Source organism: Orcinus orca, chromosome 15, assembly GCF_937001465.1.
Source record: "Orcinus orca chromosome 15, mOrcOrc1.1, whole genome shotgun sequence".
In the NCBI taxonomy this organism is placed as follows: domain Eukaryota; kingdom Metazoa; phylum Chordata; class Mammalia; order Artiodactyla; family Delphinidae; genus Orcinus; species Orcinus orca.
Genome location: NC_064573.1, coordinates 84,172,046 through 84,197,040, shown reverse-complemented (window position 1 = coordinate 84,197,040; position 24,995 = coordinate 84,172,046). Strand labels below are relative to the sequence as shown.

General features: G+C 49.9%; 1 protein-coding gene across 5 annotated transcripts in view; it reads left to right on the top strand.

Annotated features, from left to right (window-relative positions):
• Nucleotides 1-24,995, top strand: part of SCARB1 (scavenger receptor class B member 1) — a 79,546-nt gene that overhangs the window by 28,439 nt on the left and 26,112 nt on the right. For 4 of the 5 annotated variants that reach the window (XM_033440687.2, XM_004276648.4, XM_049697836.1 and 1 more), the window contains exons 2-5: nt 14,490-14,647; nt 17,129-17,270; nt 20,617-20,820; nt 23,197-23,292. In XM_033440687.2, coding sequence (XP_033296578.2) covers nt 14,490-14,647; nt 17,129-17,270; nt 20,617-20,820; nt 23,197-23,292 — 600 coding nt within the window. Of the gene's footprint in view, nt 1-12,257; nt 12,350-14,489; nt 14,648-17,128; nt 17,271-20,616; nt 20,821-23,196; nt 23,293-24,995 lie in introns of all 5 variants that reach the window. The other variant, XM_033440690.2, reaches the window with a different exon arrangement.

Here is a 24,995-nt window from a genome sequence, read left to right as displayed (position 1 = left end):
CCTTCTATTGGGATTTGTCAGATGCTTCTCTCATGATTCGACTGTGGTTTCTGGGTCTGGGGAGGAAGTGCACAGAGGGCGAGTGCCGTGCTCATCCCGTTATGTCAACATGACGCCCCTATTGAGGTTGGTCCTGTTTCCAATCCCTTTTTACAGATGAGGAAACCGAGGCACAGGAAGCTGTGTCGGGCCCCTGCTGGCAGGAGGAGAAGGGCAGGAAGTTGGGAAGTAGGGAGCAGCTCGCTGCAGACGTAGGGCTGGGTCTCCTTGCTTGTAGGGGGTTGCTCCCGGCCCCCTCACCTCCCCGTGCCCCCATTGGTCTCCACGCTGTTCTCCGGGGGCAGGCGGAGAGCTTCAGAGGTCAGATTTTTTTTTTTTTTTTTTTTTGCGGTACGCAGTCCTCTCACCGTTGTGGCCCCTCCCGTTGCAGAGCACAGGCTCCGGACGCGCAGGCTCAGCGGCCATGGCTCACGGGCCCAGCCGCTCCGCGGCATGTGGGATCTTCCCGGACCGGGGCACGAACCCGTGTCCCCTGCATCGGCAGACAGACTCTCAACCACTGCGCCACCAGGGAAGCCCAGAGGTCAGATTTGATGGAACGCAGCCCCCTTGTTGAGCCTTTGTGGGCTGAGGCTCCCCTTGAGGGAGTGATAAATGGCTTAAAAACGCTCACCTCCATATTAAAATTTTTTGCTTTAATTTTCTTTTTCATTAAAAAAAATCTAAATTTAGGGACTTCCCTGGCGGTCCAGTGGTTAGGGCTCTGTGCTTCCACTGCAGTGGGGACGGGTGTGATCCCTAGTTGGGGTACTAAGATCCCACAAGCTGCGCGGCTCAGCCACAAAAAATAAATAAATAAAAAAATATCTGAATTTAACATCCATACAGGAAAGTGCACAACCTTAGGTGTGGAGGTTGATGAATTTTTACGTGGGCGTGCACACTTGCCATGCTCACCTGTAGAAGGCTCTCCTGCACCCCTTTCTGTCAACGCCCACCCCTATCACCAGAGATTAGCTTTGCCCGTTCCCTGGAACAGCACATAAACGGACTCATACAGCGAGTTCTCCTGGGTGTCGAGCATCTCTTCGTCACGTTGTGCTCGTACGGTTCATCTGTGTCCACTCCCTTTCTTTGCTGGGTGACGTCCCATTGTACGAAGGTGCCCCCATTTGTCATCCATCCACTTGTTTGTGGACATTTGCGTTATTTAGCTTTAGGAGATAACGCCACAGTGCTTTCTATGGCAATCGTACCGAATTACACTTCCGCCAGCCGTGTGTGAGCATTCGTGGTTGCTGCACATCCTTGCTGACATTTGCTATTGTCAGTCTTTTTCTTATCCTTTTTTTTTCTGTTATATATATATGTATTTAATTATTATTATATGTGTATTGTTTCAGATTATTTTCCATTATAGTTTATTATAAGATATTGAATGTTGTTTCCTGTGTTATACAGTAATCCTTGTAGCTCATTTATTTTATATATAGTAGTGTGTAACTGTTAATCGCATATTCCTTATTTATCCCAGTAGGGTTTTTTTTTTTTTGGTCAGTCTTTTTCATGTTAGCCTTTTTGGTGTATGGTGTAGGATCTCCTTGTGAATCTAATGGACCTTTCTCTGATGACTACACTGCCCAGGGCAGGTGGGGTGGCTCTGTGAAGCCACGGGGATTGAGCTTCCTATCTTTCTACTCTACCATCCTTTGTGCGTGGCTTCCATTCTCAAGACTGCCTCATGATCCAAGGTGGCTGCTGTAGCTTCGTCCATCATGTCCACAGTCCAGGCAGCAGGAAGGGGGACTTGTCAACAAATACGTAGGAACTGCCGATGTTGATAATGCTGGGAAGACAAAACAGGTGATGGATAGAATGTGATGGGGGAAGAGCTACTTTAGAAAGGGTGGTTTCTTTGTCCATTTCATTCACTGCTAGAGTCCCCAGACCTAGAACAGAGCCTGACATGCAGTGAGAAACCAGTTAATATTGTTTAGGGAAGGTCTCGTTGAAAAAGTGACTTCAGACTTGAGAAATGAGGGGGTCACCTATGTGGGCATCGGGGGGAAGATTGCCTTTGGAGAAGCAAACAGTCAGTGCAAAGGCCCTGTGGCAGAATCTTGCCCAATGGGCTCAGGAACAATGAGGCCAGTGTGGCTGGATCAGAGTGAACGAGGTGGATGGCAAAGGGAGCTACGATTGGTATAGCTGCAGGGAGCCAGATGGTGCAAGACCTCGTAGGTCACTGTCAAGAGATTTGGATTTATTTCCAAGATAAGTAGGGAGCCGTGGGAGGTGTTTGAGTGGGGGGAATACCATGATCAGATGTACCTTTTAAAAGGGCAACTCTGATCTATGCGGGAAATAGACTAGGGACAAAAGCAAAAGTGAGAACACCAGTGAAGAGGTGACTGCATCTGTCGGAGCAAGTGATGATAGGAGCTGGGGTGGTTGGATGGATTTTTTTGTGCATCTTAGAGCAAGACTTCCTGATGGATGGTTTTTGGGTGGGAGAGAAATGGAGGAATCAAGCATGACTCAACTTCTTAGCTTAAGCAACTCACCCCGCTGTTTCAGCAACGTGCTTGGGTTTTCTATAAAAAACATTTTCTTTCATTCTTCTTACCTTTAAAACCAAAAGAAGTTGGAACATTAGCCAAGGGTGTGACGTTCCCAAATTCCAGACTGAATCAGCCCATGCTGCAGTCTTCCCTGCGTTCATGGGCCCCACGGGGCTGGGGACATCTCTGGAGCCCTCGGATGCAGGGGGTAGGAAGTGACTGGAGTGGGAAGGGTCTGGTCCTGTCCCAGAACCTGGCCTCAGACAGGTGAATCAGCCTCCTGGCCCATCTGGTCAGAGGCGTGTTGCCTGTTATCACTGGGGGAGGGATTGGGTTTTGCAATTCAATGGCCAGGTCAAAATTAATGATTAATTTGCGAAACTCCTGTCCTGTGTGCTCTGAGCTCAGTGGGAGAGAAATGTGAGGGCACTGGCCTGCATGTTGGTGCAGGACCTGTGGCTTGGTCTCTTCCTGCACCTGTGGCATCGGGGTGATAATTGGTCCTCGAGCTTCAGTGTCTGTGTGTGTTCCATGGGCCTTTGAGAATGTAATGAGGTGAGGTAGGTGGAAGTGTTTTGCTACCTGAGTAGTGCTTTACAGATGGTGGATAGGATTCTCCAGCTCCCCGACCCTCCCCCAGCTTCTCAGGGGCCCCGTCTTGTTCATCTTTAAATTCAGAACATGTCATCTAGCACAGAGTGGGTGACTGTCCACAGAATGGCCTGTGTCCTAATTAGGTCAGAGCAGGCTCAGCGTAGGTAGTTCCCCAAAGGCTTCGTGGAGGAGGTGGCACCTGGAGAGTGGGGTTTTGGATTTGGCAGTCAGGGCCATCCTGGGAGCAGGGAGAGTGCCGTGGGAGGGCAGTGGCCACTTGTGGGTTCAAGCGACACCCTGATCACTTCGCTTTGCCCTGGCTTTTTGCCCCTGGGTTGGGCTGAATAGGGTCCCCCCCAAAAAATGGTACTTCCAAGTCCTGTCCTAACCCCTGTTACCTGCGAATGTGACCTTATTTGGAAATAGGGTCTTTGCAGATGTGATTAAGGTAAGGGTCAGGTGGGCCCAAAGTCCAACGAGAACGTCCTTATAAGAAGAGGACACATAGAGGGGGGGATGTGATGACAGAGGAAGAGGTTGGAGGGATGCGCCTAGGAAAGCCTGAGACCACCAGGAGCTAGAGGAGCAGGTTAGGAGCCGCCCTGGAGCCTTCTGGAGGAGCGCGGCCCTGCCCACGCCTTGATTTCGGACTTCTGGCCTCCAGAACTGGGAGGCGTTACATGTTTTAAGTCACCCAGTGTGTGACTTTGTTCCAGCGGCCCAAGGGGCCTAACGCAGATGCTTTACTGCTCGGGAAATGGGCGAGAGGAGATTTCCTGGTAGGTGGTTTCACCGGGGGTCGCGGACTTCCTGGCCCTCGAGACCCGGCAAGAGATGCTCTTTCTGGCCTCTGTGAGCTGAGGTCCCGTGCTCTGGCTGCTGGCTCCTGAGGGTGAAGGTAGAGGTCCCTGGAGTCATGGGGCCCCTCTCAGCCTCTGCCTGCTTCTCTATCCAAGCTCATCCCATGCGTGTGCAGGAGGCCTGCCTGGCTGGCCTGAGGCCCCTGGAGGGACAGCCATGTGAGGCCTGGGCCTCTCCCCTGCCTTCCGCTGGCCTCTCTGTGAAACAGAAGGCTGGTCTGCTGTCCCTCACCCTGCATCCTCCGGGCCTCAGGACATCTGCTCTGCCCCTTCCCTAGGCAGGGTCCTCACCGCCTGGCCTGGAGAGGAGATGGGGTCTGTTGGAGGTGGGACCACCCTTGGATGGGATAGTGGTCTGAGTCTCACCATCCGTTTACCCCAGTCCTGAGGCTGTGGCCTGGCCTGTGAGGTCGCAGCTCACATTTTTTTTTGCGGTACGCGGGCCTCTCACTGCTGTGGCCCCTCCCATCGCGGAGCACAGGCTCCGGACGCGCAGGCTCAGCGGCCATGGCTCACGGGCCCAGCCGCTCAGCGGCATGTGGGATCTTCCCGGACCGGGGCACGAACCCGTGTTCCTTGCATCGGCAGGCGGACTCCCAACCACTGTGCCACCAGGGAAGCCCGCAGCTCACATTTTTATTAAAATGGTGATTTTTAAGATGTATTTACTTGAAACATGAAATTTGCATTTGTTCCATCACACGTCCACTGAGCTGCTTGGGCCCCCAATAGGCCATGCTCTCTGTGTATTTAAAAAAAAAAATTATCTCGGGAATTCCCTGGAGGTCCAGTGGTTAGGACTGTGCGCTTTCACTGCTGTGGGCCTGGGTTCAATTCCTGGTCAGGGACCTAAGATCCTGCAAGCCGCGCAGCACGCCCGCCTCCCCACATTCCCTCCATTACGAGCTTTTTAAAACATACACAAAGGAGAAAGCAGATCGCCGCTCCCTAGACGTTTCTACTTTGATTCTATTTGTTCCCGAGCTCACTGAGCACCTGCTGAGCGCCAAGCACTGTTCCAGGCCCTGGAGAGACATCAGTGAGCAGCTGAGGATCCAGTCCTGGTGGGTTTCTGATCTAGCGGGGCAGACAGATGAAGAACAATAGACACAATTAATTATAATTATGCCGGAAGATGACAAGGACTATGGAAAACCCAGAGCAGGCTGGGGGGTGTTCAGGAATTTGAAGGTGGATGGGGTGGGTCTTCTTGAGAAGGGGGCATGTGAGGGAAGATTAGGAGGGGCGAGAGATGTGGCCATGCTGCTACCTCGGGAAAAACATTGAGGGCAGAGGGAACAGCCCATGCAAAGGCCCTGGGGCAGGAGTGTGCCTGCATATACAGGGGACAGCAAGGAGGCCAGCATGGACGGGCTGAATGAGTGACAGGGACATGGTAGGATGTGGGGCCTGGAGAGGCCACAGGGGCCAGACCAGATGGAGGGACTTATAGACCAATGCTGAGCTGGCAGCTTTTAGGTTAATAGCATTTTCAAGAAATAAAATGTTCCACATTATTTTGTGTGTTTGAAAAATTCATGTGAAGAGCCAATAGTGACTGTTACCTTTTCTGCAGCTTGCCTTTTTTTTCACTCAAGATTCTTTCTCTGAGCCTTATCCAGGTAGACCCGGTCCTTTCATTCATTTTGTGTGCAGAAGCCTGATTTATCTCTGGCTGAGAATCTGCTGAACCATCTGTTCTGTTTCGAGATTCGATGATTCTGAGGCATGCAGGATCTTAGTTCCCCGACCAGGGATCGAACCTGTGCCCGCTGCAGTAGAAGCTAGGAGTCTTAACCTCTGGACTGCCAGGGAAGTCCCTCGACGATTCTTCTGCAGCCCTCTCGCACACACGTGGGACTGTCTCCAGGGCAGAGTTGTCCAGCTGTGGGCTGTGATCCGAGAGAGGGATGTGAGACGATTGGGGTCAGTGGGGGCCAACACTTAAAACAGAATGGACTGGGAGAGAATATCTGAGGAGCAAATAATCCGTTGGGAGTGTAAGTGGCATCCTATTGGAAAGGCGGGTGTTCTTCCCTGAAGCTTGTTTCAGTCACCCCAGGTGTGTAGGTCGTGGTCCTGGGCGGGGCCAGTAGTGTCTGAGAGCCAGTGTGCAGAGCAGGGGACCGCAGGGTCATGGGGGCATGCTGTGCTCACGTTCTGGGGCACCTCCGTTTCCCCACACCTTTACCCGCACTTGGTTTTCTCAGGTGACTTAATTTGTGTCCATCTTTTGGGAAATATCTCGTTTTAATTTGCAGCTAATCTTTTTTCTTTTTGAAATTGTGGTAAGATTCACTTAACATAAAGCTCACCATTTAAACCGTTAAAAAGCGTACAGTTGAGTGGTATTTAGTACATTTACGATGTTGTGCAGCCATTACCACTGTCCGGTTCCAGAACATCTTCATCACCCCAGAAAGAAACCCTATACCCATTAAGGAGCCCCTCCCCAGTGCTCCCCTGGCAGCCACCAGGCTGCCTTCTGTCCCTATGAATTTGCCTATTCTTTTCTTTTTGGCTGCGCCACGCCGCTTGCAGGATTTCAGTTCCCCGACCAGCAATTGAACCTGGGCCACAGCAGTGAAAACCCGGAATCCTAACCACTAGGCCACCAGGGAACTCCCTTGCTCATTCTAGACACTTCACATAAACGGAATCATACAGTGTGTGTCCTTTTGCAACTGGCTTATTTCGCTTAGTGATGTTTTCAAAGTTCATCCACGGTGTATAGCCTGGGTCAGAATTTCCTTCCTTTTTAAGGCTGAATAACACTGGATACACCACATTGCATTTATCCACTCATCCATCGATGGACACTTGGGTTGCTTCCACCTATTGGCAATTGTGGATAATGCTGCTGTGAACATAGATGTGCTCATATACACCCTTTTAAAAAAGGCTTGATGAAAACGTCCCATCTCTTGATTTTAGTTGCCACACCGATGAGGTATATACATTGGATAAAGTTCAACAAACTACACATAAAAAGGATGAATGATCAGGACCTCGATAACCTTTTGCTAAGTGAAAGAAGACATATGTGGCCTTTTGTGTCTCTGCTTGTTTTTAAGAAATAGAGAATTAGGGACACATTTGAAGACTTGTGTGATTCTCTTTATCTGAGAAAAGGCAAATCCATAGAGACAGAAAGTAGATTGGTGGTTGCCAGGGGCTGGGGGAGAGGATTGAGTGCTAATGCGGTTTTGTTTTGGGTGATGAAAATGTTCTGAAATTAGATGGTGATGATGGCTGCGCAACTCTGAGAATAGACTAAAAACCATTGCGTCGTACACTTTGAATGGATAAATTGTGTGGTGTCTGAATCAGGTCTCAATAAAACTGTCAGGAAATCTTAGTGGCGTGTTTTCAAGGTTCATCCATTAACATGCGTCCTTTTTAAGTGTAGTTCGATGAGCTTTATCACATGTATACATCTCTCCTGTCTGGCAGCCAAAATCAAGGGATGGGACATTTTCATCACCCCAAGGAGCTTCCTGATGCCCTTTTGCAGTCAGCTTCCTCCCTCCCCCGAGCCCCTGGCAACCACCGATCTGGTTTCTGTCCCTAGAGTTTTCCCTTTTCCACAGTGTCATATAAGTGAAATCATATAGTATGTAGCTTTTGGTATCTGGCTCTTTCAATTTAACATAGGCTTTTTTGTCTAATTTTTTTTTTTTTTTTTTTGGCCTCGCCGTGCGGCATGCGGGATCTTAGTTCCCCGACCAGGGATGGAACCTGTGCCCTCTGCCTTGGCAGCTCAGAGTCTTAACCACTGGACTGCCAGGGAAGTCCCTAACATAGGCTTTTGAGGTTCCTCCATGTGGCGTTTATCAGCAGTTGGTTCCCTTTTATTACCGAGCATTTATTCTATTGTACGGATGCACAGCAGTTGGTTTATCCATTGTGATGTTTGAGTTGTTTTAAAAACATCTTTGTGATTGATGGACATTTAGGTAAGTCATGCTCTTAAAGGCTTCCTAGCCTTTGCAGAGGCGGGGCCCCTGCCAGGACCGCCCTCCCCATCTTCTTTCCCTGGCAAAGCCCAACTCCTTTGTTCAATCCCCAGCTCACATGCCCTCTCTTCCAGGCAGCCCTCCTGACTGTCCAGAATGAGCCTGGAGAATCTGGTTGGATAAAAGGGAGTGGCGTCCAATGAGGGATCACCTTGACCTCTCTCTCAGTCTTTGTTTTCGGGCTGTGATCTTTGACCTTAGGGGAGGGGGCAGGGATAGAATCAGATGTTAGTCAAAAGGCCCTGAGCTTGGCCTGTGCACTGTTATCTAATCAGCTTCCTGGTCCTGATGCCTGTGGTCCGGTGTGACCGAAACAAAGTTATCCTGTGGATCGCAAGCGGTGCAAAGTCCAACCCCCACTGGAGGTGGGGCAGTGACAGGGGGAGGAGGAAGGGCTGGTCACTTCGTGCCAGGTAACTGCATGGCTGATCTTCTGGGTCCCCAGGATCTACTGGACCCTGTTCTAAGCACTTTACCTCTACATACCCTCTTATTATCATTACACCCATTTTATGGATGAGGAAACTGAGGTGCAGAGAGGATCAGTGACTTATCCCAGAAAGCAGAGCTGGGTCACAGGAGATTGCCCGATGAACAGGGGTGGGACCCCAGGGCCCCAAAACCCCTTCTGTTGCAGGGAGAGACACATGGCTTCATCTGGTGACTCATCGGTTTGGCACTGATTTATCCCTGAACTGGGTGGGCAGGCCAGGAGATTAGGAAAGCACAGAGGGATTCCGGAATTCCAAAAAACCCTTGTCCGTGTCCAGACCTTTGCCAAGAAACAGGGCTGGGGGAGGGAGGCAGGAACTGGAAACTTTTTAAAATTTTAAACCACTTTATTGAGGTATGATTGACATTTAAAAAAGCTATATGTATATAATTATGCAACTCGATGAGTTTGGAGAGAAGTATACACCTGTGAAACCATCCCCAAGTGTACACCTGTGAAACCATCAGCACGATCAAGATGTCCATCACCTCCGAAAGTTTCCTCCCAACCTCTTTATTTATGTTTGTTATTATTGGTAGTAGTAGTAACAGTAGTTATGCATGATGAATAGGAGTTAGCAATACTGCATTGTATATTTAAATATTTGCTAAGAGGGTAGATCTCAGGTTATATATTTTTACTACCGAGTCCAAGCTCGCTCTGCTTGCCGCACGACAGGCCAATAAATTGGAGACGAGGTGTTGAGGCAGGGAATACGAATTTTTTTTTAAAAACATTTTTATTGGAGTATAATTGCTTTAAATGGTGTGTTAGTTTCTGCTGTATAACAAGGTGAATCAGCTATATGTATACGTATATCCCCATATCCCCTCTCTCTTGCGTCCCCTTCCCACCCTCCCTATCCCACCCCCTAGGTGGTCACAAAGCACCGAGCTGATCTCCCTGTGCTGTGAGGCTGCTTCCCACTAGCTATCTGTTTTGCATTTGGTAGTGTATATATGTCCATGCTACTGTCTCACTTCGTCCCAGCTTACCCTTCCCCCTCCCCGTGTCCTCGAGTCCATTGTCTATACGACTATTCATTCGTAAAGCCAGCAGACGGAGAAGACGGCCGACTAATGTCTCAAAGTAACCATCTTACAGGGTTTGGATGCCAGTTTCTTTTCTAGCACAGACAGGGGGAGGAGATGAGGAAGACAGTACAGAGGCCATAAGTTCTGCGAATATCCCCTGGAATAGCCAGCCTCGGGGAGGGGATGTGTTCATTTCTTCTTTCTTGCAGCCGTGTACAGGTGGACAGGGTCTGGATGCTTCCCTGAACAAAGGCATTTGGTTTAACATTCAGGCAGCGGGACAGGGTTCCCCGAGGCAGGCGGTTCTGTATAGACAGAGTCCTTTTAGTGAACAAAAGCAGCGGCAAGCAAAGGTTAAAGTGAAAGAAACAGGTCCAACATGGAGTCAGATTTGGCTCTTCCCTGTTACATTTTATCCCAAACACGTCAAAAGAAGGAAACTGGATCGATGTCGCTTTTCTCCTGGCCGAGTGCGCTGACGGAAGCCAGGACAGGCGGGCCCCCTACCTACTAGCCCTGGATGTATCTGTTCTGTGGATGGGGGATGGAGAGAGGGCGTGATGGCACTGCCCTTCTGTCGCTCCTCCCTGTGGGCCTGTCTTTGTTGCTTTGGGTTAAAGATTTCCGTCCTGCATGACTAACAACCCCGCCCCCCCACCTGCAACCCCACGAGCAGTCTCCAGGCTGACGTTTGAATTCCACTCTCCAAGCCTGTGGCTGGTGGGGGGGGGCGGGGAAGGGGGGGAATGGCCTCTGGGGTGGGACCTGCTGTGGGCCAGTGGGGAGGGGGAGAGCTACCCAGCCTCGCGGGCCCCAGTCCCGCCCCCGCCGTAACACGGAGAGGTCACCCCCTCTGGGAGATGGTGCAGGTGAGGTGCTCCGGCAGGCGTGGCAGAGGGGCATCCCGGCGGTCCAGCCGTGGCCTTAAGACGTGTGATCTGCCTCCCGGGTGTTTTTTTGTTTTTAAATGTGATGGAACTGCACATTTTTTTTTAATTTTTAGTTTTTAATTTATTTTAATCTTTTGGCTGTGTTGGGTCTTCGTTCCTGTGCAAGGGTTTTCTCTAGTTGCGGGGAGTGGGGGCCACTCTTCATCGCGGTGCGCGGGCCTCTCACTGTCGCGGCCTCTCTTGTTGCGGAGCACAGGCTCCAGACGCGCAGGCTCAGTAGTTGTGGCTCACGGGCTTAGTTGCTCCGCGGCATGTGGGATCTTCCCAGACCAGGGCTCGAACCCGTGTCCCCTGCATTGGCAGGCGGACTCTCAACCACTGCGCCACCAGGAAAGCCCCCAGGTGTGTTTGATTTTGAAAAATAAGTTGCTGCCATTGAAACAATTGGGAGATGCCATAGAAACATCTGGATTTCTGGCAGCTCACAAAACATGGGAGGAGCTGGAAAAACCCAAGCCCCGGGGACCTCAGGGGCCCAGAGGGAAGTTGCAACTGCTGCCTTTGTTTTAGGGGGGGTGACCCCTTCCGTTCACCATGTCCTCCCCCACCTCCGTGCTCACCCGAATTGCCCTCTCGGTTGTATGTGTCAGGACTGAGCTGGGGACGGGCCCTCCCTACAGCTGTGCACGGGGCTGCCACTCCGTCCCTCCTCCCCTCTCCTGGCCGCCCCGGGATGTGCCCTCACTGGGCTCTGCAGCTCCAGAGCTGGGGGCTGGGAGGCCCGGATGCGGGCTTCCCCCTCCCTGCATTAAACTTGGGAGAGGCGCGCTCAGGGCCGGCCCCCACCAGGGTCTTGTGGCCTTTTCCCTCGCACTGAAGAGGTCAGCTGTCACCTGTCACAGTGGACCCTCCTGCACCCCGCACCAAACTCCCTCACTTACGTCTTCATTAAAACTGACAAAGGAGACCAATAATAATAGTAATAATAATGATAATAATATTAATAATAGTGGCTGCCTCGAAGGATCGTGGTGCTAGTCAGGGAAGTGACAGTGCAGTGAAGAGTCTAGAGCAAGCACCTGACACACAGGCCCGCTTGGGAAATGCTCGTGTTTTTTTTTTTTTTTAGTTTTATATTGGAGTATAGTTGATTTACACTGTTGTGTTAGTTTCAGGTGTACAACTAAGTGATTTATATATAGTAGTGTCTATATGTTAATCCCAACCTCCTAATTTCCCTTTGGTAACCGTAAATTTGTTTTCTGTGTCTGTGAGTCTGTTTCTGTTTTGTAAATAAGTTCATTTGTATCATTTTTTTTTAGGCTCCACATACGAGTGATACGTATGATATTTGTCTTTGTCTGACTTACTTCACTTAGTATGATCATCTCTAGGTCCATCCATGTTGCTGCAAATGGCATGATTTCATTCTTTTTTATGGCTGAGTAATATTCCACTGTATATGTGTACCACATCTCCTTCATCCATTCGTCTGTCAATGGGCATTTAGGTTGCTTCCATGACCTGGCTATTGTAAATAGTGCTGCAGTGAACACTGAGGTGCATGTATCTTTTCGAATCAGAGTTTTCTCCGGATACAGGCCCAAGGGTGGGATTGCTGGGTCATATGATAATTCTATTTTTAGTTTTTTGAGGAACCTCCATACTGTTCTCCATAGTGGCTGCACCAATTTACATTCCCACCAACAGTGTAGGAGGGTTCTCTTTTCTCCATACCCTCTCCAGCAGGGAAATACCCGTTTTTGTTGCTTTGTACGAACCATGTTTACTAGTCACCTTTATTTGCAGGTACTGGATGCTCGGGTTATAAAAATGATCCTTGTGACTCCTGTAGCTGGTAGGAAGACGTGTTTATCAATAAAGGATTGTTACACCTGAAGGCAAGTCTCTGATCTCCTGATATTTTCAAGAGAACCCTGAAGTCCAGGTTTTATGTTAAATCTCCCAGTTTTTTGTTCTTGGCAATGAGTTCAACTTTTCTTCATTTAAATGCCACGTAGGTCAAATGAGGCACAGCTGAGGCTATAGAGTCACTGGCCCCATTGTACAGATGGGAAGACTGAGGTTCAGGGCCGACTAACTTGCCCGGAGGGCCCTCGGGTCAGACTCCCTCCAAATCTGCTCCTTCCCAGAGCCTGCCGGTTGGATACATGGGGCTGAGCCTGATCTCCAGCTCCAGCCTTCTGCCTTCTCTGGGGCTGCTGCCCATTGGTTCTGGGACAGTCTGTTTGGGGACAGTGGGGCTGGCTGTCCTTGTCCTGGAAGACCACGTTCAAAGAAAGGGTGAGGGTGACGCAAGCTGCCCAGACATCTAGCTTTGCAACATTGAGCGTCTATCTGATGGGCTGGGTCAGGCTGGGCGGGGGCAGGGTTGGGTGGCACTGGGGGGACCTCCTGTGTCACTGGGGCAGGGAGCTCAGAGCTGGAGAGCGAAGCAGGGATTAGAGGCCAGTGTATCTGACAGACTCTCCGAGTGAGCTTCAGACCTGTCATCTTCCGCCGTTTAAGGAAATCAAGTTTTGTCCAAGCTTTATAAATCTGGAGATTTAGAGTTTATATAAATTTCTGCCTTGCTGGCTTTTCGTGGAAAACTGCTTCTGTTCTCATCTCCTTCTGCTCTTCCCCTCATAGACCCTGCTCTGGCCATGCTGGCCTCCTTGCTGTTCCTGAATGCTCTGTCTCAGCTCCTCCCTGCCTCAGGGCCTTTGCACGGACTGTGGCTTCTTCACAGACTTACCCACCACCACCAAATACACGTGTTCCCCTCAGTGCCCTTAGTTTTTAATTTTGGTTTAGTTTTGGTCTTTTGTTTTTCCTTACATTTCACCTGCCTTATTCCTCTGTTTAAAATTGCAGCCTTCTTCCCTGTCCCTGCTGTGTTCTCACTATGCCCTGTCACCTAGCGTGCACTTTACCGTAATTATTGAAGACCTTTCCCTTACTGGAATAAGAGCCCCACGACGTTGGAGATCTGGGTCTGTCTTGTTCGCTCTCCTATCCCCAGCTCTTAGAAGAGGGCCTGACTTGTAGTAGGTGCTCAAATAAATGTGTGTTGACAGACATAGAAAACAAACTTATGATCACCAAAGGGGGAAGTGGGATGGGGAGGGCTAAATTAGGAATTTGGGATTAACAGATACACACTACTATATATAAAGTAGGTAAACAAGAAGGACCTACTGTATAGCACGAGGAACTATATTCAATATATTATAATAACCTATAACAGTAAAGAATCTGAAAAAGAATGTATATATATGTAAAATTGAATATTTTGCTGTACACCTGGAACATTGTAAATCAATTATACTAAAGCTTTTAAAAAATGTGTGTTGAATGAATGAGTGAATGAATGAATGATGCATTTGGCACACAGAGCCCACTTCCCGCTGGGTGCCAAGTGCTGTGGTCAAGCAGCGGCCACCTCCTGGTCCCCCAATCAGGCTGCCGTTATGAAAACACATTTTAAAAATAACACATAAGGGCTTTCCTGGTGGCGCAGTGGTTAAGAATCCGCCTGCCAATGCAGGGGGTACGGGTTTGATCTCTGGTCCAGGAAGATCCCACATGCTGCGGAGCAGCTAAGCCCGTGTGCCACAACTACTGAAACTCACGTGCCTAGAACCTGTGCTCTGCAACAAGAGAAGCCACCGCAATGAGAAGCCCGCACACCGCAACGAACAGTAGCCCCCGCTCGCCGCAACTAGAGAAAGCCCGCGCGCAGCAACAAAGACCCAACGCAGCCAAAAATAAAATAAATAAAAAACAAAATAAATTTATAAAAAAAAAATACCACGTAAAAATAATATTACCTATTAACATTAATTATGTCAACTCCAGAGCAGCGTTCCCACCTCCTCCTGCCCCCAGAGCACCCCCCTCCAGGGAGCCCCTTCCCGGATGTGCCTGTGGAGTCTGCAGCACAGGCTGGCACCAGGCAGCTGTTTGGGAGCTGGGTGGGTAGGTGGCCGGGGGCCCTGGCCCTCCTCCTCACGGACCTGTTCTTCTCATCCCCCACAGAATGTGCGCATCGACCCCAGCAGCCTGTCCTTCAACATGTGGAAGGAGATCCCCGTCCCCTTCTACCTCTCTGTCTACTTTTTCGATGTCGTCAACCCCAATGAGATCCTCCAAGGCCAGAAGCCGCAGGTGCGGGAGCGCGGACCCTACGTGTACAGGTGAGGATGGAGGGGGCTGGGCTGGGACTCAGGTCATCACCCCATTTTACAGATGAGAAAACAGGCCCCTCGCAGTAGTGGGGCTTGTTCAGGGTCAATCTGCTTCTCCCAATCTGGTGCTCTAGCGCTTGAGACTTGGAGAGCGACCGCCTGGCTTTGCCACTCAGCAGCTCTCTGACTGTGGGCACAGGCCTTTCCTTCCCTGTGCCTCAGTTTCCCGCTCTGTAAAATGGGGATGACAGTACGCACTGTGGGTGGTTATGAGGATTGGATAAGATGCTTAGTGGAAAGCCCAGCACAGTGCCTGGCACGTAGTTTAAGTGTTCAATAAACATTAGCTGTTAACATATTATTGTTACCTGAGTTCAGCTGCTCGCTGCTCAGAAGGCAAGTGTTGGGACTTCCCTGGTGGTCCAGTGGCTAAGACTCCGAGCTTCCACTGAAGGGGGCACAGTTCCCCTGGTTGGGGTGTTAAGATCCTACGTGCCGTGAGGCCAAAAAGTAAAAAAAAAGGCAAGTGTTGGTTGGAAAGGAAAGGTTGCTTTATTCAGGAGGCCAGCAACCTGGGGAGAAGGCGGACTCATGTCCAAAAACCAGTTCCAAAGATTCTGCTTGACCATGGAAGTTTTCAAAGGGAAATCATTTGGGGAGCGGGTCAGAGCCTTCATCACCTCCCACTGTGTGCAAAACTTTCTTCTGATTGGTTGGTGGTGAGGTAACTGGGTGGTGTCCCAGGAATCTTGTGCTCGGCCTGAAGTTACCATCCTCCACCTGGGTGGGGGTCTTAGTTCCTGCAGAACAACTCCAAGATATTGTTCTGTGTATCCTTTGAGGGGGAACCAAGACCCTGCCCCAAGGCGGCACTATTGTCTCCTGGCTGCTCCTCCTTTGTTTCTGTATCCCCTCCCTCCCCTGATTAGCAACTGTTTGAATCTACCCTTTGGAACTCAGGGGAGGTCAAGGAAGCTGAATGAAGCCTATTTCCTACAAACACAAAATGGGGCACATGGAAAGGATTTGTTGGGGTCCTGCTCCGTTCCATTCTGACCACTGCTGCCGCAGCCTCTTCGTTTGATTGTTTTCTTTGAGAGGGTGCAGATCTCCAGTGGCTACTGGGCTCGTTGGATTGGCCCGAGCAGTTTTCCGAGAGGCAGGGAGGCCTGTCGGAATACGAGGCCCGATTTCTTGTTCTGCCTGTCGTGCCCTCAGGAAACTGTGACCCTGGCTTAGCTCACCCATGAAAGGCTTCTGTGTCAGAGCTGAGTCTGGTTTGCCAAAGTTCCTATTTATTCCTTCGTTCCGTAAGCGTTTATTGAGTGCCTCCTGTGTGCCAAGCACTGTGCCAGTTCACTGTTTTTGTTTTGTTTTATTAAATATTTATTTATTTATTTGGCTGCGCTAGGTCTTAGCTGCGGCAGGTGGGCTCCTTAGTTGCGGCATGCAAACTCCTAGTTGTGGAATGCATTTGGGATCTAGTTCCCGGACCAGGGATCGAACCCAGGCCCCCTGCATTGGGGGAGCAGAGTCTTAGCCCCGGACCCCAGGGAAGTTCCCCCGTTCACTCTTAAAGGCAGACAAAAGCCCCTGCCTCACAGAGCTGACATTTCGATGGGGAGCGGGGAGGGAATAAACAAGTGGACAAGTAAGGTAAAACCAAGCAGCGTAAATGCTGGCGTGTTAGGAGTGAGGGGGATAGTGGGAGACAGGAAGCCCAAGAACGGGATGGTGTCAGATGGTGAGGACCCCGGAGGCCACAGTAGGAGCTGGGTTTTATCCTGTGTGCAAAGGAGGGTGGTGGGCGAGAGGATGACGTGATCTGATTTCCCCTTTCCAAAGATTCTTCTGGATGCTCTGTGGAGAACAGTTTGCAGAACAAGGGAGAATAATGACAGCAGAGCAGCAGTGAAACTTGCTGCTGATTTGTAATGTTTTCAATGCATCTGACAACCATTAACTCACTTAATCCTCACAAGTAGGGACCTAATGAAGTAGGTTTTGTTATTACTCCCATTTTATTTTATTTTATTTTTGGCCTCGCCCTGCGGCATGTGGGGTCTTAGTTCCCGACCGGGGATTGAACCCGTGCCGCCTGCAACGGAAGTGCGGAGTCTTAACCACTGGACCGGCAGGGAAGTGCCATTACTCCCATTTTATAGGTGGGAAAACTGAGGCTGGGGTAGTAAATGATGGAGACAGGATTCAAGACCCCACCCTCTGTCTTCAGAGTGCATATTCCTCACCACCATCCTCCCTGCCTACCCCGGAGGAGCAGGGAAGCCTGGGAAGAGACTGATGAGGGACAGCGGCGGCTTGCCCAGGGGGAGGGGGCGTGTTGGGATTTGGTTACAGAGGCTTTGGTGCCGTGTCCTGCAGTGGGCAGGTGGCGGGAGGACAGATGGAGGGGAGGCGGCCAAGCTTGGTGCAGACATCCGAGGGCCTCTGGCTCCCAGGCAGCTGACCTACCGGCTTCCTCGCCCACAGGGAGTTCAGACACAAGAGCAACATCACCTTCAATGACAATGACACGGTGTCCTTCCTTGAGTACCGCAGCTTCCAGTTCCAGCCTGACAAGTCCCGCGGCCTAGAGAGCGACAGTATCGTCATGCCCAACATCCTGGTCTTGGTGAGGCACCCCTTCTGTCTCTCTGTCTGCCCCCTGCACCGGTCAGTCCCTTGAGAGCACAGCCTGTGGCTCCTGCGGTGACATTAAGCCCAGTGGGCTTCCTGGGTGCATCCTGGGCTCTGGTTTGGGGATATTGGCCAAAGTCATGGTCTTCCTCTTTTCAATTCTGCAAATCTAAAATCTCCAAAACGAGGTACTGGCGGGGGGGCGCTGAATGGGGGTCTGTGTCGTCGTCTGTGGTGTTTAGAGGGAGGTTAAGGGCAGGGTGTCCGTTCTCTGCAGGTGAGAGTCATTGTAGTAGCTGGACTTACTGCCTGCCATGAGTGTCATTGTCCCCAAGGCCACCCCCAGGTTCGCTGACTCACTAGGAGGGCTCACGGGACCCGGCAGATGTGGTCCTGCTCCTGGCTATGCTTTGGTAGAGTGGAAGGAGACAGAACAGAATCCGCAGAGGGAAGGGGCACGTGGGGTGGAGACCAGACACAGGCTTCCAGAGCCCTGTCCCAGGGGAGTCACACAGCGCACGCTTCGTTCCTTCAGCGGTGACTTGTGACAATACAGGTGGGTGTCCTCCACCAGGAACGCCCACTAGAGACTCAGCGTCCAGGGTGTTTATTGGGGGCTGGTCACGTAGGTCCAGGAAAGCAGGTGGTCCGCGTAAACCACGTTGGTACAGTCCAGGCGCAGTGAGCCCCTCTTAGTTAGGGGGTGGTGAGAGCCCTCCTAAAGCCAGAATCTCAGACACCAGCCAAAGGCCGGCCTGGCCAGGAGGCCTTTCTAGAGAGAGCAGTCTCAGGCCTGCCGGACGAGCATCTTGCTAACACTGCGTGTTAGAACTTGTGCTTAAGGCTGTACACATGTTACCTTGCTTACTTGTCAGCAATCCCATGGTTGTTAGGTACCATTATTTTCTCCATTTGTAGAGGAGGAGAACTGAAGAACAGAGAGGTTAGGTGACTTACCTAAGGTCACTCAGCTAGTGAGTAGCAGGTTAGGGTTTTGAACCTACGAAGTTTGGGCTATGAGTCTGCCCTCTGTGGCACGCAGACCTCCATTCAATCCTCTGTCCACCCAGTTGAAGGTCATCAGGCATTTGCTCTGGGCCTGGCCCAGGGCTGGGCTCAGGATCAGACGTAAAGGCACCTGGTAAGTCCGTTGGGTGGACAGAACAGAAGCTCAGAAAATGCAGCCCAAAGCCTTGCAGCTGCCCCCCTCAGAGATACACATGTTTTGGCAGTGAAGTCATTTTCTCCCACCGAGCCGGTTGGCAAAGACTGTGTGATAACGCCCAGGGCTTAGGAGCGTGTGTGGAAACAGATACTGTCGTAGGCACGGAACTGGTATGAGCTGTTGGAAGGTAGTGATTTTCAATATAAATTGCATGTGCCTTTGACCTCAGAAATTTCATAGGTAGGAATTTGTCCTCTTGACAGAATAACACATGTGGGCAAAGATGTTTGTTCTCAAGGATATTTATCTCAGCAATGTTTTCAGAGCAAACATCTAGAAACAACCTAAACGTGTGTTATGTGGAGTTATGTTGTGATAATCTACCGTGGGCGGGCAGTGGACTAGTATAAAGCCAGCAAAAGGAGGCAGGGCTGCAGGGGGTGTCATGGAACAGTCTCTTAGTTATATCTCACTGGGGAAAAGCAAGGTGCAGAACACATGTGTGAAGCCCCTACTTCTAATATTTCTAAAGGAGAAATACTTGCACGCACATACCCACTTCCACACAAGCGCCTTTACGTGCCTAGACCAGGGTGAGTTGCTTCTGTGAAAGGCCAGATAGATATTTGAGGCTTGGACGCCTAGACGTTCTCTGTTGCAGCTGTTCAACTCTGCCAGTATAACACAAAAGCAGCCCAAGACAAAAACATAAATGAGTGGGTGTGGCTATATTCCAAAGGAACTGTTTCATGGATACGGAAATGTGAGTTTCATATAATTTTCATGTTTTTCAGAGTAGTCTTCTTTTGTTTTCCTTTCAACCATTTGAAAATATAAAAAAACATTCTTAGCTCCCGGACTGTACAAACGCAGGCCGTGGGCTGGCTTTGGCCCACGGGCCGTAGTTTGCTGACTGCTGGTGTAGATTCTCTCTGCAGGAATACTCAAGAGCCCAGAGCAGTGGGTTGCCTTGGGGGAGAAGAATAGGAAGAGGGGGGTCAGGGGTCGGAGAGGGACTTTTGCTTTGTATCCTTTTGTGATTTTTAAAAACCATCTATTTATTACCTTTAAAAAATCATAACGTAAAGGAGACCCTTGTGAGTTCCCATGGAGTCAGACCTCTATGTTTTAGGAAATGCTGGCTCTGTTCCCTTTTCTACAGGTGGAGATTAGCTTTTGGATGAGGTGCCTTTAAAAAATAAACCAAGTGCCAAGACAGTATCTCCAGAGGAAAGCAAAGATTAGAAAATAAATTCACCTAAATTCTAAGCACCCAGATATTGGGTAGAAGAGGTGCTTGGGGTCTTGGAGTTTGGGAGGGCTAAGGAAGTAGAGTCGAGTCTCCATGAAGATTCTTTTGGTTACTTATAGTAACAGGTGCTCTGAATTGGCATAAGCAAAAAGGGCATATGTGGGCTCTTGTTACTGAAAGGGCAGGAGTGGTTTCAGATGTGGCTTGATGCAGAGTGCAAACAAGGTTGCCCGGATCTGTGATGGTTCCATGCACTGGCCGACCTGCCCCTCAGGGTGGCTACAGCCTTGCACACCCCACGTTCAAGGACAGCCACAGGCACTTCCCCTCTCTACCCCACAGTCCCAGCCGACTGGCTCCTTGGGGCTCGTTGGCTGTGATTGGGCTACGTACACATAGAGAGGAACGTTTCTTTCTTACTGTTTTTTTAAAAAATATTTATTTATTTGGCTGCATTGGGTCCTGGTTGCGGCATGTGGGATCTTTCGTTGCGGCGCACAGGCTTCTCTCTAGTTGCGGTGTGCGGGCTCCAGAGCGCACAGGCTTAGCTGCCCCGCGGCATGTGGGATCTTAGTTCCCCAACCAGGGATCGAACCCACGTCCCCTGCTCTGGAAGGCGGATTCTTAACCACTGGACCACCAGGGAAGTCCCGAGAGGAACGTTTCTGATTGGCCAGGCCTAAGCCACATGCCTGCTAGGGGTGGAGTTAACTCGGCCTGAACTCAAGAGCACAGGTGGTCCTATTCCTGAAGGATCAGGGAATGGTTCCGGATGACCCAGACGCCCCGCGTGTCCACTGCAGGGACCCTTCTAGGCCTGAACGTTTCTCTAGATGGGCTGTGCCTGGAAGCCTGGCTTGAAGTTCAGGGAGGACAGACCAGCTGTGTCTGGCCTCTAACCCGTGGTGTCCCCTGGCTCTGCAGAGTGCAGCAATGATGATGGAGAATGGGCCCATGAGCCTGAAGCTGATCATGACCTTGGCGTTCAGCACCCTTGGCGAACGTGCCTTCATGAACCGCACTGTCAGCGAGATCATGTGGGGCTACGAGGATCCCCTCATCCACCTCGTCAATAAGTACTTCCCAAACATGTTCCCCTTCAAGGGCAAGTTCGGGTTATTTGCTGAGGTAAGTGTGGCCCAGTGAGACGTTCAGGGCCTCTGTCTTGTCCTCCACTGACACAGCCTGGGAACCGGTTACCAGCTCGCTTCTGGAGCTGGTTGGGGGCCCAGGAGCTGTGAGTTGTAAATTACAGAAAACTCTAACTCAAACCGGCTTAAGCGAAATAGAGAATTCATTGGCTTATATAATTGAAAACTCTAGGGGTGGTTTCAGATGCAGCTTGATCCAGGCGCAAATGATGTGACTGTTGCTGAAAGAAAGGGGCGTGGCTGCTGGGGAGGGAGGCGGGTCACAAATGTCAACTACAGCCTTGCTCTGAGTTGCCTGCTTTTTCTTAACCTTGACCCCTGCTGACCTAGTAAGGTCAGTGATTGGGATCCTGAATCATGATCTGATGTAGAGGCAGATCCCTGACCTTGGCTCCCTCAACCACAAATTGTAAGCAGCCCTCTGAGTTGCTCCAGCTTCAGCCTCCTTTTGGGGCTCCGCTGATCTGGTGTTGGGGGCAGTGGGAGGGAGAAATCATGATTCTGTTCTGGGCACATGGTAGCTGCTCAGTACATTTTTGACTAGGATGACAGGTTCTGGGTGTGTGGGTAAGTTGGCAAGTTTAAGGTAAGTGACATGATTCTTGTCAAAGCAAACTGTAAACTTGTAAACAAATGAAAGTTATTACCAACTGAGTAGCATGTTAAAACTTATTTTTGAGTATGTATAGTGGAAATCCCAAAATAACAGTCCAGCAGTGACTGTTCAGTGTTCCTGTGGTGGTTTCACACTCTTCAGGGATCTAGAATTCTTCTACTCCTCTGCTCTGCCCTCCTGAGGGTGTGGTTTCCATACTCAAGATTACCACATGGTCCAAGATGGCTGCTAGAGCACCAGCTATCACATCCACATTCTAGGCAACAGCAGGAAGTATGAAGTGTTGGGAGTTTTAGGGGCAGTCAGGGGAGTTGAGGACAAAACAGCATGTCCCAGCTATTTCCCTCTTTAGGAGGGAGAAAACCAATTTCCACTTGCTTTCCATTGCCCAGAACTTAGTCATGTGGCCACACTTAGCTGCAAGGCAATCTGGAAAATGTTACCTTTTAGCTAGTGTGTTGATGCCCTGAGTAAGGTTTGGGTTTTGTTAGGAAGGAGAAAGGGGAGAATGGACTTCGGGTAGTGACTAGCAGTCTCTGATACACTTTGTCTATTATAACTATTGTGTTAGTATCCTTTTGGGTGAGCATTTATTAATAATAATAACGACAACAATAATAATAATAATAAAGCATTTTGAGTTCTTATTATCTCTCAGACACTGTGCTCAGCAGTTTTTACACATTAGCTCTTTTAATATTCTCAGTACCTCTTTGTAGAGGCTCCTGTTACTGTCCCCTTATATTGGCTAAAGTTTGGGTTCATGAAGCTCTAAATGGACGGATGACAGAATACACAGATATTAGGAAGCCAGAGCAGGCTTTGAACTTGGGCCCTGTTGGCTTAACCAGTCAGTAATCCATGTAGCTATTCGGCCGCTCAACAACCCCTATTGAGTTCCTAATGGGTGCTACACCTTACATTGTATGGCGTCCTCGGAAGGGTGCTTTCTAGATTCGACCCAGCAGTCACTCATTTCTTTGTACGCTTTGCATGTTTTCGCTCTGAATTAGAAATCTTTTTCTAAGAAATACCCTCAGAGTGCCAAAGCCTGTGCTTCCTGCCTAGAAAGTACTTGATAAACGTCAGGTCCTGTGTGCCTGTATGCTTCAGGATATGCCAGGTTTAGCAGCCCCCAGATCTCAGTGGCTTAAAACAACAAAAGTTTATCTCTTGCTTATATGCCATGTCCAGTGCGGGTGGCCAGTGGGCCTCTGCTCTTTGTTGTCACTCAGGGACCCAGGCTGAGGGAGGCTCCAGCTGGACACACACTTCCCTGGTTTCTGTAGCAGCGACAGAAAGCACGGTGAAATTGCATGCACTGGCCTCAAAGCTCCCACCTGGAAGTGACAAACCACTTCTTTCCTCATTGATCGTTTTCACTGATCAAAGAGGTCACGTGGCCATGCTTTATTTTAATTTGGGGGGAGTAATGGGGTGACCCTACTATTCACCTAGGAGGAGAACCAGACTCTCCTAGAGTCTGGGAGGGAAGGTGGGACTCTTTCTAGGACGGATGCTGTCATCAGGGGAGTGTCCCTCCTAGAAGCCCCCAAGTCTTCCTCCTCTTGACCCCCAGTTGCTGGGGATGCAGCGGTGAACAAGATAACGAGGCCCCTGTCCTCTGGGTGAAGAGGGAGCCGCCTGTAACTAAGCGGGCTGGCTTGACTACTGGTCCCCGGGTCCTTTGCCTCCATCCTGGGGCTTAAAGGTGTCATTCTCTGCCGTTGTCTGCAGCTCAACAACTCTGATTCCGGGCTCTTCACCGTGTTCACGGGGGTCAAAAACTTCAGCAGGATCCACCTCGTGGACAAGTGGAACGGGGTCAGCAAGGTGAGGGCAAGAGCCGCTGGCCGTCCTGTACAGGGGCCGGGTAGGGATGGCAGGGGCTGCCAGGGCAGGCCACCCAGTGCACCTTCTTCCTCTTCAAACAGGGGTTTGGGATTGACATGTACACACTGCTATACATAAAATAGATAACCAACAAAGACCTACTGTATAGCACAGGAAACGCTGCTCAATATTCTGTAATAACCTAAATGGGAAAAGAGTTTGAAAAAGAATACATACACGTATATGTATAACTGAATCACTTTGCTGTACACCTGAAACTAACACAACATTGTTAATCAACTGTGCTCCAATTAACAAAACAAAACAAAACAAAAACAGGAGGGGGTTGCATCCGCAGGGAAGATGCTCTCAGAGCTGGGATTTTACCTATGTTTAAGGCTCAACTAGGACTTCCCTGGCGGTCCAGTGGTTAAGACTCCGGGCTTCCAGTGCAGGGGGCGCGGGTTCAATCCCTGGTCGGGGAAGTTCCACATGCCGCAAGATGCGGCTAAAAACCAAAACAAACAAACAAACAATCCCCAAAATCTAGCTCTTTGTTCCAGGTGTGTGGGGGGGGCATAGACACTGATTATTTACGTGTATGCTGGGAACAGAACTGTTTCTTTGATGCCTCACTAACGAGAATGCTTCAGATATTACACTGATGATATAACCATCCACTGCAGTAAAAGATTATTGAGTAAAAAAAAAAAATTACGCTAGAAACACAGGAAGACATTCGCATGAAAAAATAAAATAATAGATATACAGTGCACTTTGTACGACTTCACACATCCAGCCCCACTTCCACCTGAGTCACAGAGGAAACCCAGAGTTATCAGCGTTGGGTATATTCTTCCTGTCTATTTGTAGCGATTTGCACGTGTGTTTTGTTTTGTTTTTTCTCCTTGGAGCAGGGTGAAATCATCCTATGTGCATCGTTTTGCAACTTGCTTTTTTTACCTGGTGGCCTTTTGTTATCATGCACGAGAATGATTGTGCGGTGGTGGTGCTCACACCTTCCAAACGCTTATCTGGGTGATGGTGGCCAAGACCTGAGCGGGGGGAACAGGTTATTCCCCATCAGTGCCCAGAGCGGCAGGGTTACCATTTGCAACCATTAGTAACCGTTCCGAATGGGCGCGACTGAAATTCTCTTTGGCTTGCTTTTTCAATATAAAAATGTACAGGGACTTCCCTGGAGGGCCAGTGGTTAGGACTCTGTGCTTCCACTGCAGGGGGCCTGGGTTCGATCCCTGGTCGGGGAACTAAGATCCCACAGGCGGCCCAAAAAAAAAAAAAAAAAAAAAAAAAAATATATATATATATATATAAATGTACACATGCTTAAAAACCTTCTCCTAGGACAGAGGGGTAGAATGTGAGAAGTCTGTTTTCTTTCTGTGCAGGTCTCACTCCCCAGAGGCAACTACTGTTTTGAGATCTGGTAGCCACCATTATTATTTTAAATATTTTGCTTACTGGGCTACCTTCTAACCTGATCTGTTCTCAGGAAGTGTCCTTCCTCTCTGAGAGGTGAGGAGGTCAGTGTCCCCTGCTCACCGTGCTCCTTGGAGATGTGAGTGATGGGTCCATTTTACAGATGAAGTAACTGAGCCCCCAGCAAAGTTGCACATTCAGGGATCCATGGTTAGGGAGTGGGGAGCTGCAGTCGACAGTGTCTCTGGCTGTCTACACAGCCC